The sequence below is a fragment of the Helicoverpa armigera genome, chromosome 4 (assembly GCF_030705265.1).
Source record: "Helicoverpa armigera isolate CAAS_96S chromosome 4, ASM3070526v1, whole genome shotgun sequence".
Classification (NCBI taxonomy): domain Eukaryota; kingdom Metazoa; phylum Arthropoda; class Insecta; order Lepidoptera; family Noctuidae; genus Helicoverpa; species Helicoverpa armigera.
The window spans coordinates 13,602,962-13,619,144 of NC_087123.1; the positions used below are offsets into that span (position 1 = coordinate 13,602,962).

The 16,183-nt window shown below is 39.2% G+C and overlaps 4 protein-coding genes across 4 annotated transcripts; 3 read left to right on the plus strand and 1 right to left on the minus strand.

Annotated features, from left to right (window-relative positions):
- Positions 1–3,549: 3,549 nt before the first annotated feature.
- Positions 3,550–4,475, minus strand: LOC110375276 (cuticle protein 8). Its single transcript, XM_049847356.2, has 3 exons — positions 4,389–4,475; positions 3,929–4,300; positions 3,550–3,849 (listed from the first exon to the last, which is right to left on the minus strand). Exons 1-3 carry the CDS (start codon positions 4,452–4,454, stop codon positions 3,604–3,606), a joined length of 684 nt encoding a protein of 227 aa, XP_049703313.2. The 5' UTR covers positions 4,455–4,475; the 3' UTR covers positions 3,550–3,603.
- Positions 4,476–5,123: 648 nt separating this feature from the next.
- LOC110375235 (cuticle protein 8) lies at positions 5,124–6,003 on the plus strand. The gene is made up of 2 exons (XM_021333284.3): positions 5,124–5,168; positions 5,252–6,003. Exons 1-2 carry the CDS (start codon positions 5,157–5,159, stop codon positions 5,936–5,938), a joined length of 699 nt encoding a protein of 232 aa, XP_021188959.3. The 5' UTR covers positions 5,124–5,156; the 3' UTR covers positions 5,939–6,003.
- A 2,056-nt stretch (positions 6,004–8,059) lies between these two features.
- On the plus strand, positions 8,060–9,783 carry LOC110375277 (uncharacterized). Its single transcript, XM_021333331.3, has 4 exons — positions 8,060–8,109; positions 8,388–8,552; positions 8,796–8,962; positions 9,231–9,783. The coding sequence occupies exons 1-4, from the start codon at positions 8,098–8,100 to the stop codon at positions 9,781–9,783; spliced, it is 897 nt and encodes a 298-aa protein (XP_021189006.3). The 5' UTR covers positions 8,060–8,097.
- Positions 9,784–13,162: 3,379 nt separating this feature from the next.
- On the plus strand, positions 13,163–14,820 carry LOC126056016 (cuticle protein 8-like). The gene is made up of 4 exons (XM_049847364.2): positions 13,163–13,229; positions 13,512–13,802; positions 13,973–14,139; positions 14,340–14,820. Exons 1-4 carry the CDS (start codon positions 13,218–13,220, stop codon positions 14,386–14,388), a joined length of 519 nt encoding a protein of 172 aa, XP_049703321.2. The 5' UTR covers positions 13,163–13,217; the 3' UTR covers positions 14,389–14,820.
- Positions 14,821–16,183: the final 1,363 nt, after the last annotated feature.

Here is a 16,183-nt window from a genome sequence, read left to right on the forward strand (position 1 = left end):
TCGATAAATATTTAAAATTTTAATTTTTTCTCCCTTACAATTCGAATAATTTGAAGACACGTAACGACCTCCATGGAAGGGAGGTAGGTAGACAGTAAAAAGGAAAGGGCCCATTAGAGGTACCTATAGCTACGAGTGTATTAGTCAACTTTGAGATGGTGAAGGCTATCACGTATCAGGAGGGATTGACAAGCGATATCCGGAAACGTTCTTTAGAGTTCTTAAAAATAAATGACTAAGAAATTGATAAAATACTCTTTTTTGAAATAAATTCGTCAGTAAATATTTATTAGATAAAAAATGAAATGTTAAGATTATGAGTGTGATAAAAAATTACTTAATGAATATTCCAAGTATGAGTATTACTTCTAGTCTTGTGAAAAAGACAAAACAATCAAAAGCGTGTTTTCTTAGATACCTAAGTAAGTAAGTACACCACCAAGACACTTAGCACTGGCCTTGAGTTAATTTTTAACCCCCGACGCAAAAACGACGGGGTGTTATAAGTTTGACGTGTCTGTGTGTGTGTGTGTGTGTGTGTGTGTGTGTATGTGGCATCGTAGCTCCCAAACGGATGATCCGATTGTAATGCGGTTTTTTTTGTTTAAAAGGTATGTCAGTCGGGAGTGTTCTTAGCTATGTTTGGTGGAAATCGGTTCAGGTCTTCAAGGTCATCAGCTCGTTTGCTAGATGTGATAGGAATGTTACACGCTCAGTTTACTTGCAAGTATATGTGGGATCTAAAATTTGAAACACTAATGTCTTTTGGAACCACTGAGCTGGTCTGCTGTTAGGGCACGAAGGTAGGAGACGTAACCCTGAACTGCCTTTTAGTAAACCCATCGAGTTTGGGCTCGTTGAATTTGTCTTGACGAGTTCTCTTCAAGTTTCTGATTGACGAGAACCTGATGCTGGAAATGGGATGTGGGGGATGAAACCCTGGAATGCCGGAATGAAACGGATAAACCGATTTATATTTTTGCTGAAAATCTAGAATGTCCAAAGGTTAATCTTTATTGTTTCTCAATCTGTGCAATTCTCCCAGAGCCAGTTTGTCATGAGGATTGTTAAACAGCTTTCTTTGGCCGAGATCGCATATAGCGACCCCTTCTTAAGATAAAATAAATTAAATGAAAGAAGGAAAAATTAAGGAGCTCCTTTAAAAAGCATGAAATAAAATTAAATTGTAAATTTAAAAAAACCCCCGACCCAAAAAAAGTACGCAATAATTATGACAAACGGTTAAAAACGCTAAACCCTATAAAAAGCAAAAAATAACTTTTAACACTACGTAAACTAAATTTTGACGTGTCGGGGGACCGCTTTTTACCTTCATAATAAATACTTACATTTAAATCAAATGATACCTACCTAATTACAACATTCGTCAAAAAAAAAAACACGTATCTAAAGTAATGAATTAGAGCGGTCCCCCGACACGACAAAATTTAGTTTACGTAGTGTTAAAAGTTATTTTTTGCTTTTTATAGGGTTTAGCGTTTTTAACCGTTTGTCATAATTATTGCGTACTTTTTTTGGGTCGGGGGTTTTTTTAAATTTACAATTTATTCGAAATTACTATGCTACGAACAGACGGTACACCACAACGATGACTAGAAGTGTAGAAATGCTGTGCAGGTAAAGTTCAAAGAAAAAAATAGGTAAGGCCCATACTGAAGGAGTGGCTGGAGGGACGCCACGGCGCCCTCAGCTTCCGGCTGACACAGGTCCTTACCGGACATGGGTGTTTCGGAAAGTTCCTGTCTCGCATCGGTCGGAAGCCCACGCCCGAATGCCACTACTGTGGCATCTGGGGCAACGCAGTGCCGTGACCTAGCGGCAGCAGTAGACGCTGCGGGAAGTCTTTCGCTGCCGGCTGTCGTGTCCTGCATGGTCACCAGCGAAGATGGATGGAACGCCGTCGCCTCCTTTTGTGAGGATGTGATGGTTTTAAAGGAGGCGGCGGAAAGGGAGAGAGAAGCTGCTTCCTCTCTCCCCGCCCGCAGCAGACGTGGAGGACGTCGCAGGCTGACTGATCTCCGGCCACCATAGGGCGCGGCCTGCGGTCGACAGACTAGGGGCGTCTGTCGTCCGATCAGAAACAGGCCTCGAAACGGTGGCGTTGTGCTGCGAGCGCCTCTTTTAGTGGAGCTTGCTGTGGCCGCTGGGTGACGGCCACAGCGGATGACGGGGCCCGCCTTTGAACATCTGGGGGGCCAATACCTGTCGGGGGTGCGGAAGAATGCTTTGGCGATACCCGTGCCCTCGACAATAGGTAATTGAAGGCAACACTGGGTGGGTTTTTAGCCGGTAAGAGTTCGGCACACCCCCTCCACCGACCCCAGGTGGAGGGAAGTCCATGAGGATTTCCCCCCTGCCAAAAAAAGAGGTATATACGTAAATAATAATAGCAAATAAAGAGACGAGTCGTTCTAGGATTTTTTTTTAATTTGTACCGTGTTATGGAAAAAGGGGATATGTCAGTTATTTTAATAATTAAGAAATAAAAATATTTTTCGGGTACATATAAAAGACGACTAAATTAATAAATGAAAATTAAAACAGAGTTGTGTTAATTATTTCTATACACTTTTGATTAAACTGCATTTTCACTACAAAACAAACACGCGTTTTTTTGATTAGCCCCTGGTGAAAAGTTGTGTTTTTTGACTCATCCCCTTTTGCCTTAACACCACAGAAATAACAATATCGATCTCTTATTTTTTTAATATATTGATATTCAAGCCGTAATAAACCGACTTCTCAAAAGGAGAAGGTTCTCAATTCATTAGAATCTTTTTTATATACCTACCTACGTTCACAGATTACTGAAATTCGCTTGGACCAAGTAGCAAAATTCTATTTTATTTGACAGAACATACTTCTCTGGTAATCCCATATCTGTCTGGTCACGATCTGGTGGTAATCTGGTGATCTGATGGAAACCCTGAAAAATTGGGGACAGCTTTTGAAAGTTGTAGACATGCATGGTAAAAATGTAACACGTATATATCTGAAAACAATTCAAAACAATATAAGGTTTCAAGCTGACCTGAGTATGGTGAGCGCGTTTAGTGAACTCTAGTGTCACACTTGTACACTTCTAAAAGGACAAAAAAGTAGGTGCTTTTTATCTTGAACATGTGCAAATTAATGCCAAGTAGATAGGTACCAACTTATGCATCTCACAATTATTTTTATGGACAAAAGAACTTATCGCTATAAACACAACAACAATCCTATAATTTATAATTATTTGTTTGAGACCTATTTCGTTTGGTATGATATCTGACACACTTTTATTTTTTATACAAAACCTGCCATCTGTTTAAATTTTGAATCTATTTATAACTTGGCTCTAAGTTCATTATAATATTTTATTTATTGATGGGATAAGATTAAATGGTTTTTATTTTCTCAGGATGCCCCTTGAGCTTGCAAGTCGGAAATAATTTTACTGAATCAAGTATTGTCTTTACCAAAATATTAGACTCAGAAAAATAAGATAACCAATATTATATTTCGAACTTATTCGTATATTGCAATAAATAATAGTTAATGAACATGGTTTTGGTGAGCGCGATACATGACTAGTGAGATGCTTCAGTGGTGGTAGTAGTGAGCGGGCGCGGAGTGCGCAGGCGCGGCTGTGGGCGCCGAGTTGTGCACCACCGCGTTGAAGCCGCTGTGGTCGTCCGCGGAGTACTGCACGGTCCTGACGGAGCCGTCGGCCTCGTGGAAGGAGTACGAGCCGCGCACGACGTCGCCGTCGCGGGACTCCTGCTGGGACTTGTTGTCGCCGGTGTGCCCGTCAGCTACTGAGTAGTTGTACTCGTACTGAGGGTGAGCCTGGAGAAAACAATCAAAAAGTTAGTTTGTTTGTAAGTAAGAAATTAGATAAACATTACCGAAAAACCAATTATCTTACGTTGAACTCTTCGACGCGGGCGACAGGAGCGGCGTGGTAGGCAACAGCAGCGGGGGCAGCATGGTAAGCTACAGCAGGAGCAGCCTGGTACGCGACGGGGGCAGCGACGGCTACTTGTTGGGCAGGTTGGTCGTGACGCACGATGTTTTGAGATGAAACAGCAGCAGCTGAAGAGTAACGAGCAGGAGCAGCATTGTAGGCGACGGCAGGAGCACCATGGTAGGCGACGGGGGCGGCGACGGCCACGTGCTGGGCAGGCTGGTCGTGACGCACGATATTCTGCGAGGAGACAGCGGCGGCGGAGGAGTAGTGCACGGGGGCGGGCAGCAGACCTGCCTGGCACACCGCCACCAAACCGCAGAGAGCTAACACCTGTAAATCATATTTCCCCATTAATATCTGTTACAATATTTGAGACATGGGAATTTAATTTAAGGACAATACAATGTGATGTCCTTACTTTAGCGAACATTTTGATGATTGGTTGTTTCACGAACGAGATCTTAGAATGAATGATAGATTTCATCTGACAGGTCTAGATTATATACTAGTCACTAGCTTGTAGCCGCACACACATACACATATTTGTTGCAAAGCAGTCTTACAGGCGACCTTATGTCAGGTCAAAGAGTTACGCGACGCACAACGTTCTCTGATCTATTTCAGAACTGGCTAAGAGAAATAAACAACAATCAACTTCAACAATAAACTAGACATATTGTTTTAAAGCTTTTCAGTCTATTGATATTCAAAAAAATATCGATATGCACAAAAACTATATATCAAAGATTTGTCGCTAAATCAAGGTTCAGTTAAATATGTATATTTACGTACAGATAGGAGATCAAGTAATGTTTATCGAATTTTGTTTCGCTACGTAATTTTATTTTTATTATTCGGTCGATTCGCGGTTTTGAAATATAATTATGAAAAACGATATTAATCGCTCAATACATGCAATACATGCAATTACATTAAATAATGGTCCCATTAATTATACTATTTGCATACTACTATGGAGCATTAAACTTTGCGACGCGACGTTTTAGTGAATGGACTGATTCGCCAAACTATGTGTGTCATACAAGGCAAGGTCGCCGTGAACTCGACTGACAACTTCCACTACTTACTACAATCAGCTGATCATACTAGCATTTATCAGTATAAAAAGTAGACCAGTGTCACTACAGGCATCATTCAACCTGATCACATCAGTGAATAAACCAAAATGTTCTCCAAAGTAAGTTTAGCACTGAGTTGGCATATTCGAGTAATAACAGATTAAAAACAATCATTTTGCTAATCTATTTTATTACTTTTCAGATTGTAGCTCTGTGCGCCTTCGTGGCTGTGGCCCAGGCTGGTCTTCTGGCGGCTCCCGCTCACTACTCCTCCGCTGCCGCGGTGTCCTCCCAGAGCATCGTGCGTCACGATGAGTCGGCTCCTGTGGCTAAACTAGCCATTGCCGCTCCCGTGGCTAAACTTGCCGTCGCCGCTCCCGTTGCCTACCATGCTGCTCCCGCCGTCGCCTACCACTCCGCCCCTGCCCATTACTCCTCTGCCGCCGCTGTGTCCTCCCAGAACATCGTGCGTCACGACCAGCCCGCCGTACACGCCGCCCCCGTAGCCTACCACGCCGCCCCCGCCCACGTCGCCTACCACGCTGCTCCTGCCCCCATCGCCTACCACGCCGCTCCCGCCGTAGCCTACCACGCAGCCCCTGTTGCCAAGGTTGTCGCCGCTCACCAGGAAGAGATCGCCTACCCCAAGTATGAGTACACATACTCGGTTGCTGACGGCCACTCCGGTGACAACAAGTCCCAGCAGGAGTCCCGCGACGGTGATGTTGTGAAGGGCTCTTACTCCTTCCACGAAGCTGACGGTTCCATCAGGACCGTGGAGTACTCCGCTGATGACCACAATGGATTCAACGCGGTCGTGCACAACACCGCCCCCACTGCCGCCCCCGTCGTAGTCAAGGCTGCTCCCGCCCACTACTACCACCACTAAGATGTAATCACTTACCAACTAAGCAATGTTGACCAAAATGAATGTTGAACTATTTATTTAAAGAAATATACGAATAAGTTCGTTGATAATTTGGTATTGTTATTTTTCATGAATCAACTGTAAAGTTGGTGTGACCTAGAGTATTACAAACCGTAGTAATACAAATGCTATACACATAAAAAAAAACTCGCAAAACTCATTTTAACTGATTTATATCACACAATCTTCATTAAATTTCGTTTTAGTCTTTTTATTAATCAGCTGGCAAATATAATATGTCGCTACGTTTAACCGAACAAAAGATTACTCGCGTCTATTGAATTTTATAGATGTCGTGAGATAGTACTAGCGTAGAAATCCTCTCTCTTTTGTGAAATTTTATATGTTTTTAGAGTCAACGTAGGCTTTTTGGAACACCCTTACTACTAATAATGACCACTAAATAAATAAAAGTCACGGAAACCAAGTGTTAAGGATATACTTAATTAGGCCAAACATTTACATTGTTATTATAACAAAACAGCCAGCCTTAAAACTGTCTCCTCAAAGAGGCCAGAAGCTTGCAGCAACCGTATGGGTCAAGGATTAACTTTAAGTGCAAGGAGAAAATATTAAGGCCATGTCATTGCAGAGAGCCAAGAATTTGCCCCCCGGCTCTTTTGTATCTTATGTGGCCAGTCAACTACGCAATATGTTCGAGCTAATTTTAGGCTAGCGCAGGTAACAGGCTGACTTTTAACATGAACTTTATAGATACATAATTATACCTAACACTGAAATGTTATAGTTCCTGCTAAGTAGAAATTAACAGTCAATAAGCAAAGAATTTATGGTAGAAACACTGATAAGTACCTAGTAATTGGGGATTGTTAAATATTAAGTTATTTAGCCCCATTTGCACCGACAACAAAAAATTAGCATCCTATAAACACTTCAACTGGGGTCTTTCTTTCGTGATCTTCACACTGCCCCGCATCACGCTGCGTCTTGCGTGTCGACGCACCTACGCGCGTTCTTGCGGGAGTGCAGATCTGCATCATCGTGCGGGTTTTTCGCGCACTCACGCGCGTAGGTGCGTTTTGTAAATACACGCACAGCGGCTCTCATCGAGTTCCATTTTCAAATATACACGTCACGCCCATTCAAAATCACGCGCGGCACTGCGGGATTCAGTGTGCCATACCTTGCGGCTCGCCCCGCACCTACGCGCGGGGGTGCGTTTTTCTCCGCATGTATGTGCGTGCTCCGCATGAACGCGCGTGGATGCATTTTCAGTGTGTTGGACTATGCGTGTTTTCCATACAAACGGAGATATTTCCATACAACGGAAAAAACGCATCCACGCACCACGCTGCATCATGCGGGGCAGTGTGATAATCGCCTTAGTCATTAAAGATTATCAAAATGAATTATATACCTACCGATTCTCTCAACTATGCCAGCATCCCTTGCAGATTGCGCACTTCAGCGTATTATAAGTATGGAACTCAAAACAAGCAAGTATTAAGAATGGAAAGAATGTAAGACTTGTTTTATACCATAGCCATATTTGGCATGGAAAGTTAGATAAACTTGAAATGGGACGAAATAAAACTAAGAATATTGCAAAGTTGTGACGATGTGACAGTAAGATAAAATAAATGGAATTGTAACCATAGATAGGAATAAAATTAACTTGGTACATTCATATCGAATGATCCGACTCTCCTCCACTAAAATATACCTACCGAGAAATATGTACTCAATGCCTCCATTGATCTCACAGATTGTGATGATACGATAACAGCTGCAAAGTTTCGGGCTAGACTAACATGGACACGCTGAGAAAATACACTCACCAAACATATTGAAAGACAATCATGTGATCTTCAGGTTACATTCAACCAGTATTCAGATGTGAATTATAGTTGGCTGGCAATAATTCCGTTTAAAAATCGAATATAATTTTAGCTCGGAGAAAATGATCAACTTTGTTTGTCAAGAGACAGTTCCTCTCTATTCTAACGTTAAGGTACCCAAACAATAGTATGTCAATAATACAATTTTACCGAATTTATGTAATAAGTATTGGAATAGTATAAAATGGTTTATATTTCTCTTTCTAATCAACAGTCGGCTATTACATTTTGTTAGCGGCAGTTCCAATTAAGTGCCACAATATGTTCGGGAAGGTAAAAAAAAATCTAAAATTTTCTATAATTTTAAATTGTGCGTTTTTCGTTAAATGTCTAATTAACGCGAGTGTTAATGCGTGATCCTAAAAATATAACATGTATTAGTAACAAAACCGCTCGATATAACAGTGTGCTCTAAAATATGATAATTGTGACGTTAGCCAATATAATTTAAATTAAAATTCTTTGATTGTATAACTACAATTAATGAACTATAAGTAAATGTAAAATCTATTATTTTAATTCCTTAATAACGTTTAAAATAAAACTTTCAGGTTTTATTATCGATTTGCTTCATGGGATTCAGCCAAGCAGTGCTAATTCACGATTCTGATGGTCACAAGAATGACTACAATTTACAAACTCCTCATGGATGGCAAACAGTAAAAGTGTACTACCCGCCTAACTCCCAGGCATTCGGATACAAATACGAGCCTTACGTAAGTAAAACTTCTTTCTCAAGGACCAAATTACTTGAAATATGCAGAGAAAGGGACATTGATACGGTTTCATATTTCTGCTCATGCATGTACTTGTACTCATTAGAATTTGTAATTACCCAACCAATATCGATCTCGAGTTACTTAACGGAATGTCATATTGACAGCACAGTGCTTAGCAACGTTGTTAACACTTGATTAATTAATGAAATTGTGACTGTTGACAATTATGTTAATTTGCAGACGTACCCTAAATATGAGTTTGAATATTCCGTGTCGGACAAGAAGACTGGTGATCACAAGCATCATCATGAGACACGTGATGGGGACCGAGTTCGTGGCGAGTACAGCCTTGTGGAGTCAGACGGCTCGCTGCGGAAGGTGCAGTACCAGGCCGATGATCACAACGGGTAATTAAACAATCTACCTGCTTACCATGACCCTGGTGTCGACCGTGAGCATAATTGTTCAACACGTTTTTTATCTCATTTATAAAATTTTTGCAATGATTTTGCTAAAAATATGAATATTTAATGTCGTTTCACGTAATTAAATTAAGTTCGACTAAACGAATTCGATGAGGAATTTTAACGAAAGTTCATCTCGCAATCTAAAATCACTTCTAAAGAATACAAGCTCATAATGCTGAATACTATCTAATTTATTTATGTTTTTCAGATTCAACGCTGTAGTGAGCAAAACTGTGAACAAGCATGGTGATCACGCCGTTTCGATTACTGATCACACCAGATTCTTCTACCCTATTGGACACGGAATTAAAATCAATCATTACTTCCCTGGCAATAACTATCATTATCAAAAAAGCGAACAAAATGAAAGTGACGAGAGCAAACTGGTTAATGAAGAGAAAGACGCTACAGCTGGTAAAACAAATGAAGAACCAAAAATGCTTGTAATTGACTCAGGAGATAAAGTTGTTATGGTGGAACCAGAACCAAAAGCAGAAATAGTTGAATTGACGAAACCTGAAGCAGTCGAAGCAGTGCAAGTAGTTCCAGCCATAGTTTCAGTTGTTCCAGAAAAATCGGTCACTGAACAAGTCAATAATGAGGTCGCATTACCAGTAATTGATGAAAATAAAGATATCGAGCCGTCAAAAGAACTGCCTTCGAAGCCTGCCGACCAAACTGCGGAGAAAAACGACCAACACTTAGATTCTGAAGTAGCATCCTCTTATTACCATTCCAAAATATATTATGTAAGTTACTAATTAATGCACTACATTGTAACTCTTCTTGTTAATTAGTTTAGTAAGCTTTTAAGTCATAAGCAACAGACTGTTGATTTAATGTTATTATTCCTGTTTGACCCCATGAAGTAAACTTTAATAAAATGTTATTAATGTAAATGTATGTGTCTTATTTCTGCGACACCAACACCACCTTTTTCTTCGAAGAACTTTCTATCTAAGAGATATACGTAAAGTTTCTTGGATATACTATAAGATGGCAGCACCAACTACGTGACATTAGTTGTTTACCACCTCCCACAGATGGCTCTACGTTCTATCAAGGAAATCAATATTTAATCAATTTTGTTATATGAATATTAAAGAACATTTTATAAATGCATAGTTTCATATTAATGTTAATTTTAGTAATAATAAATAAAAGACCTACGGTGACCCAAAGGTTAATTGGCCTGCGCTACTTTTACCCTGATTCAAACTCCAGGGAAAATATGTTGTTTGTTATAATTAATTAATAAATATGTCTTTTGTATATTTTTCTATATGAAGAGAAAGAAACTTTACTGGTGTGACAAATATAGTCCAATTTACTCTGAGACTAGTGAACAATCTAATGCTTCAAAAATAAAGAAGCCCTGCTACAGCAGTTGTTACTTAACTAGAATGTAAGATATCCCTCGTACACCTATGTACATTCTTATACATATGTACAGTTGTACATTGTAGATATTATGCAGAACTCAAAAAACCAAACACTTAATTCCCACCACATCGACTCTGACAAAAAGCCGTCGAAGTGAAGCTATAAATTAAAATTGCGACATCGAAATCTTTCGGACAGCCATTGAATCTTTAAAAAACGAGACTCGCAAGGAATGAAGAGATGCATCATTTATCTCACAGTATGAATGTGATTCTGCCTACTTTATAAGACCTTAAAATGAATTCTCTTTTAATTTGGAGTCCCAGATTTGAGTTTATGCAAGACGTTGCACAGACTACTTACGCATGAGGCTGACAATGCTTTGCATGTTATAATGACTGTTTCACAAAAGTAATTATTTGTAAATATTTGAGGCACTCGCAAAGAGTATTAGCATTTTGTTTGCTCTTTTTGATTAAGACAATAGTATTTTTTATTCACACAGCAATTTTTATGACATCTTTAGTATACCTAGGTAGTGAATTCGACGTTGTAGCTAGATCTAATGGAACATCAAATTACTTTATCATTGAAGATTTCGTTAGATTTTAGTATATACATAGTTGCTTAAGTTCTACGATGAATACAATAAGTGGTGTCGTAGGAACTGATTAATTTATAAACAAATGATTATGATGGTCAGTAAATCAGCTAACATTAATATTTAATTTTATTCGGTCATCTACCTTTGTTATCTAAAACGGATCGAGTATTTCTTAAATACGATATTTTAATTTCTATCGATCGAGATCGTCATCGTCTTATGCCCTTCACATTTATGAGATACTGTATCTGTCTGCTTGGCTTGTTATTTCATTCCTTTTTGGACTATGTTGGGGATTTTCGTAACACCGTTTTCGTTCATTGTACTAAGATAAAAGATTTAACTTCATAATAATGTTACTTTAATGGCAGTGGTTTTATTACTCTAATTATATTAAAATAGTACATTTGGTGCATAATGAAACATTCTCTTAAATTGGACTGCTTGCGATAATTTATATAAAGAAAACAGCAAACGGCAATCTACAATCCGTCATATTTTGCTAAAACAGGATACTTCAAACACTTGTAAATGGTATCAATGTAAATCTTAATGTGTATCTAGCAGAACTGGATTAGCAGCCAACTTCTAATTACGGTTACGAACACGTACATTCCTTTACACTCTCCAACTTTAAATACTGATAGTCTATTAAGGAAATTCTTAAGTGCAGCCTGTAAATTGCAGCGTCGAACCAGTTAGCCGCTGACAAAACCGAGTACCTACACATTATTCATAGTCACCGATCGAAGCCCTAGTTTCCACGTCAGGAAGTGATACCAACTGGATTGGATAGAATTATTCCCAATTTTCAAACGCCCTCAGTCTTTATGTAACTGCCTTATAACTCAAAGCTCGTAAAATATTTGTATAACAAGCTTTATCTCGGAATAATTAGTATAAAGTAGAACAAGCGAAGGAACCGCACTTTCGCTGTTGAAGCCTTCGCTGATAAATGTTGGCAGTTATTTACAAAGCAACGCTATTGGTGCTCACTGAACCCTTAATAGAATCGCTACTTCCTTATTAACAGTCTCTTTGATCTAGAAATGAACGGGCATAAATGTATGATGTAGGAAACGGTTAATAGGCCCGTTTATAAAGGTTTCTTCAATGATATGATTCAGAAAATGGACTTTCGAAAACCTAAAGGTACAAAAAAACTATTATTTACCCTATCATGACCATCATATACTTGATCACACTTAACCAATAGAAGCATGGACAGCAAAGAGTTACATATCGTATGACACAAACGAATACAAACGCCGACCGCAGCAGACAAAGCAGCTGAAGCTGCATTCAAAAAAATTATGATATTTTGAACATCGACCTATATCAAATTCATGCCATGACAACTGATTCAATGAAAATTATAGAAATCAATTTTCTGATAAATCGATAAAAATCTCTTTACCACACGCAGCGTACAATGCTTCGCACCGTAAAACCTGCGGAAGCATCCGATCCTATTCAAATCGTGTTTTTCTATAGCTAATAACTATATATTCCCAGTACACTACATCATAAGTCTTGAGACTTTATGCAAACAATGTATTTCTAACAATCGATAATTACGTCAACTTAACCGAACATCCTATGATCAAAATGAGACTTTTTGCGACCAAATAATGAGAGTGAGAGACGTTAGAACGTAATACCTTGAAAACAATGGGATGGAAGCAATCATGAACGAAATTAGAAGTACGAGTTTCATCATCGCCCGTAACTTCCGATTTAACCTTTTTTCTAGGATTAGTTATGTGACTCAAACTTAGAACATAAAGTCAAATATTGCATACACAATATTGAATGTATATGAAGTTGAAACAGTGGATGCGATGTTATACAACTTCGATTAGAGCCACTTAATTTATTTTGGATCATCTAAACACATGTTCTACATTTGCCATGTAATTATCTGAAACAAATTTGATCGTGTAGCCTAGTCCCATTAGTTAAAACAATCGCAAAAAATGATAACAATGAGCCTCTCACTTATCGTCCATTTTCTCTACATATTGTAGCGATATCGAACGTTGCGACACTCGATAAAGCGAGCAGATTGGCAATGCGGCAATTACTGTGATCCGATCGAATATCGTCGGGAATAGACCCCCTCCATGCTACCGCTTATGTTTTGTTTGTTATATAAAAAGAGTGCACTATCATACCGATACCAGTCAAGGCATTTGTGTCTAAAGCAAAATGTTCTCCAAAGTAAGCTTTATTTCATTCAAAGGCTAAGTGCTACTTATATAATATTTAGGACAATTGCGCTCGACGCAATTTATGATTACATTGTCCATTTGCCAGTTTCGAGCTTAGCAGCACTTTGAAAATTCTGTGGTCTTACAATGATTACACTGCTCCGAATAAGGGTTTTGATTTATAAACAAAAGCAATAATAGAAGTTAGCGAACTTTCGCGAAGCCTAGCCAACAAACAATATATCCTAAAAGTTTGGAAAAAAAACTGATTAAAATGATTGTTCTCTATCAGATCGTGCTCGCGTGCGCCCTGGTGGCGGTGTGCCAGGCTGGTTACGTGCACCACGCTCCAGCTGTGTCATCTCAGAGCATCACTCGTCACGACCAGACCGTGCACCATGAGACTCCCATCCACTACTCCGCTCCCGTTGTCCACGCTGCGCCCATCGCTCATGCTGCGCCCATCGTGCACGCTGCCCCCATCGTGCACGCGGCTCCTGCCATCCACGCCGTGCACGCCGCCCCTGCCATCCACGCCGTACATGCCGCCCCCGCCCACGAGGACCACTACGTCGACGAATACGTAAGTCTCCTATATAAACGAGGAAATCCTAATAAAAAACGATGCCCCTTTCAATTGACCTATGAGAAATTATATCGAGCCTGCAACTTATCATAAAATTGATTGATCGCTACCGTTTTTTGCGTGCTAGTCAATCACCTCAATATAATGGATTATGTTACAAACTGCAGGCTCATCCTAAATACGGTTACTCGTACTCCGTGGAGGACCCCCACACTGGTGACCACAAGTCCCAGCATGAGACTCGTGATGGTGACGTCGTGAAGGGAGAATACTCTCTGCTGCAGCCTGATGGCTCTTTCCGCAAGGTCACATACACCGCTGACCACCACAATGGGTAAGAAAATAATATAATTTGGTTGTAATGCATGACACTAGCTGTTTGATACAAGGAGTAAAATAACTTGAACCATTTTCTATTGTTTACACCTGAGCTATTTCCTCACGTGATACAGACCATGTAAATAGGATATCTTATGCTTAACACTCAACATCTCTATAAACGCCATTATCATAAACGTAATGTTTGTTTTACAGTTTCAACGCGGTCGTGCACAACTCACCGCCCGTGATCCACCACCATTAGAACAATATTTACCCAATCTGTGATATTAGTGTTAATGTGTTCTTGTAGTCGATTGTGTAGCCTTCCATCTGTTCTCATTAATGATATTTAGTAATATGCAATAGAACATTATCTATGACAACGACTTCTATGTGAATGTATGGAGAAACATTGTGTTTTGTAGTGTCAAAGACGATAGGACTGCTGGAACTTGGTCATAAATCTGTCTCCTTGATTAAATTTATTAATTAAAATACTCCGATCAAGTAGATAGATCAAGAGTGTAATATCTTGTGTAAATAATATTAAGCGTACGTAGAGCTAAATCTATCTCATGAATGGCCTGTCATAGTTGTATGTAATCTGCAAGTAACTATGTAGTTTTTCTGACCGGTGTGGGCAACATTGTAAATAGCTTAGCTTTGACCAATAAATATATGATGATAATGTAAACAGTTTTCCAATTATTTTGAAGTATTAACGAAGTGTTGGTTACCTATTTTACGTTCTACAGCACCTACCTCAACATTTATGACAAGAAATGTTTAAAGGGCGAAAGGGTCTACAATTATACCTACATTATTTTTTGATAATCCTCCAAAACGGTTGCATAATTAACCTTCTATCTATCATAAGAATGTTTTTTTTATTAATTCATTGAAATACTGCAGTGAAATTGAATACGTAACAGTAAATAAATTATTATGACATGTACTATTAATTAGAGTACCTAGATCTATAACAAAACGTCACTTGTGACTTATTAACGGTTTGACAAACATTATAATAGGGGTTAAAGTATGAAATTGCCGATTTGTACTGAAAACCTAAATTGTATTTTTTTTTAATTTTTAACAAACTTATTTAATCAAAATAGTTGCCATTATTATCTATACATTGCGGTCATCTAATAAGAAGGTCATTTATGCCTTTACGATAGAACTCTGAGGATCTAGACTGCACAAACAGTGTGAAAGAATTTTGTTCTGCCTCCTGGGAAGAAACTTCTTGTGACGTAGATAATTGTCCAAATCACAAAAAAAAAAAATGGTCGTCCGTTAGAGCAAGGTCTGGCGAATATGGAGGAAGACGAATAGTTTCCAACTGCAGTTCCTGAAGAGTTAAAACGGTTTATTTTGCTGTATGAGGCCTCGCGTTGTCATGGAGCAATAGCGGTGAAGGTCGATTCATGAGTCGTGGCTGTTTTACTGCAAATTTTTTCAACATTATTCGGTGTTCGGCTGGGTATCTGGGTAGTTTGACTAGGATCGGCGTTCACCGTCTCTCTTAATTTCTCGTTAATCACCTGTCAGGCGGTCTTTCTCATGGCTCGTTCTTCAAGTCGAAGTTTCCACCACGAAAGCGTTTAATCCAAAATCGCACGGCGCGTTCTTTAGCAGACACCTCTTCAAACTCAGCATTGATATTGCGGGCTGTTTCTGCCGTTCAATCCCGCGTCGGAACTCATATTCAAAAATTACTCAAATTTTCGCAGTATCCATCTTTCTTGTTTAAGTTGAATAACAAAAACAATTGAACATCGATAATCAAATGTTTCACATTTTTTAAAAGAAGAACATCACAGAAACCACGTGAAAAAAGTTCCATTCGAAAACCTCAAACCATGAAGACTCTATGGCAATTCAAAAACCTACTAGAATAAAACGGCAATTTCATACTTTAACCCCTAATACATTATTGAAGCTTTCGTGCGTCTCAATTGTCGGTTCAATTAGCAGTATAATATTACAATTACAAGAATCGGTTCCGTGAGCGACTGTCCATGTAACAATCACAGATCAATGAATTCAATTAG

Excerpts from the sequence above, each read along its gene's own strand:
- LOC126056016 (XM_049847364.2), top strand. Across the intron at positions 13,803-13,972 it reads ACCACTACGTCGACGAATAC|GCTCATCCTAAATACGGTTA; the intron begins GTAAGTCTCCTA and ends TACAAACTGCAG. Across the intron at positions 14,140-14,339 it reads ACCGCTGACCACCACAATGG|TTTCAACGCGGTCGTGCACA; the intron begins GTAAGAAAATAA and ends TTTGTTTTACAG.
- LOC110375277 (XM_021333331.3), top strand. Across the intron at positions 8,553-8,795 it reads GATACAAATACGAGCCTTAC|ACGTACCCTAAATATGAGTT; the intron begins GTAAGTAAAACT and ends GTTAATTTGCAG. Across the intron at positions 8,963-9,230 it reads CAGGCCGATGATCACAACGG|ATTCAACGCTGTAGTGAGCA; the intron begins GTAATTAAACAA and ends TATGTTTTTCAG.
- LOC110375276 (XM_049847356.2), bottom strand. The coding sequence starts at position 4,454 with ATGAAATCTATCATTCATTCTAAGATCTCGTTCGTGAAACAACCAATC. Across the intron at positions 4,301-4,388 it reads TCATCAAAATGTTCGCTAAA|GTGTTAGCTCTCTGCGGTTT; the intron begins GTAAGGACATCA and ends TATGATTTACAG. Across the intron at positions 3,850-3,928 it reads CCCGCGTCGAAGAGTTCAAC|GCTCACCCTCAGTACGAGTA; the intron begins GTAAGATAATTG and ends TGTTTTCTCCAG.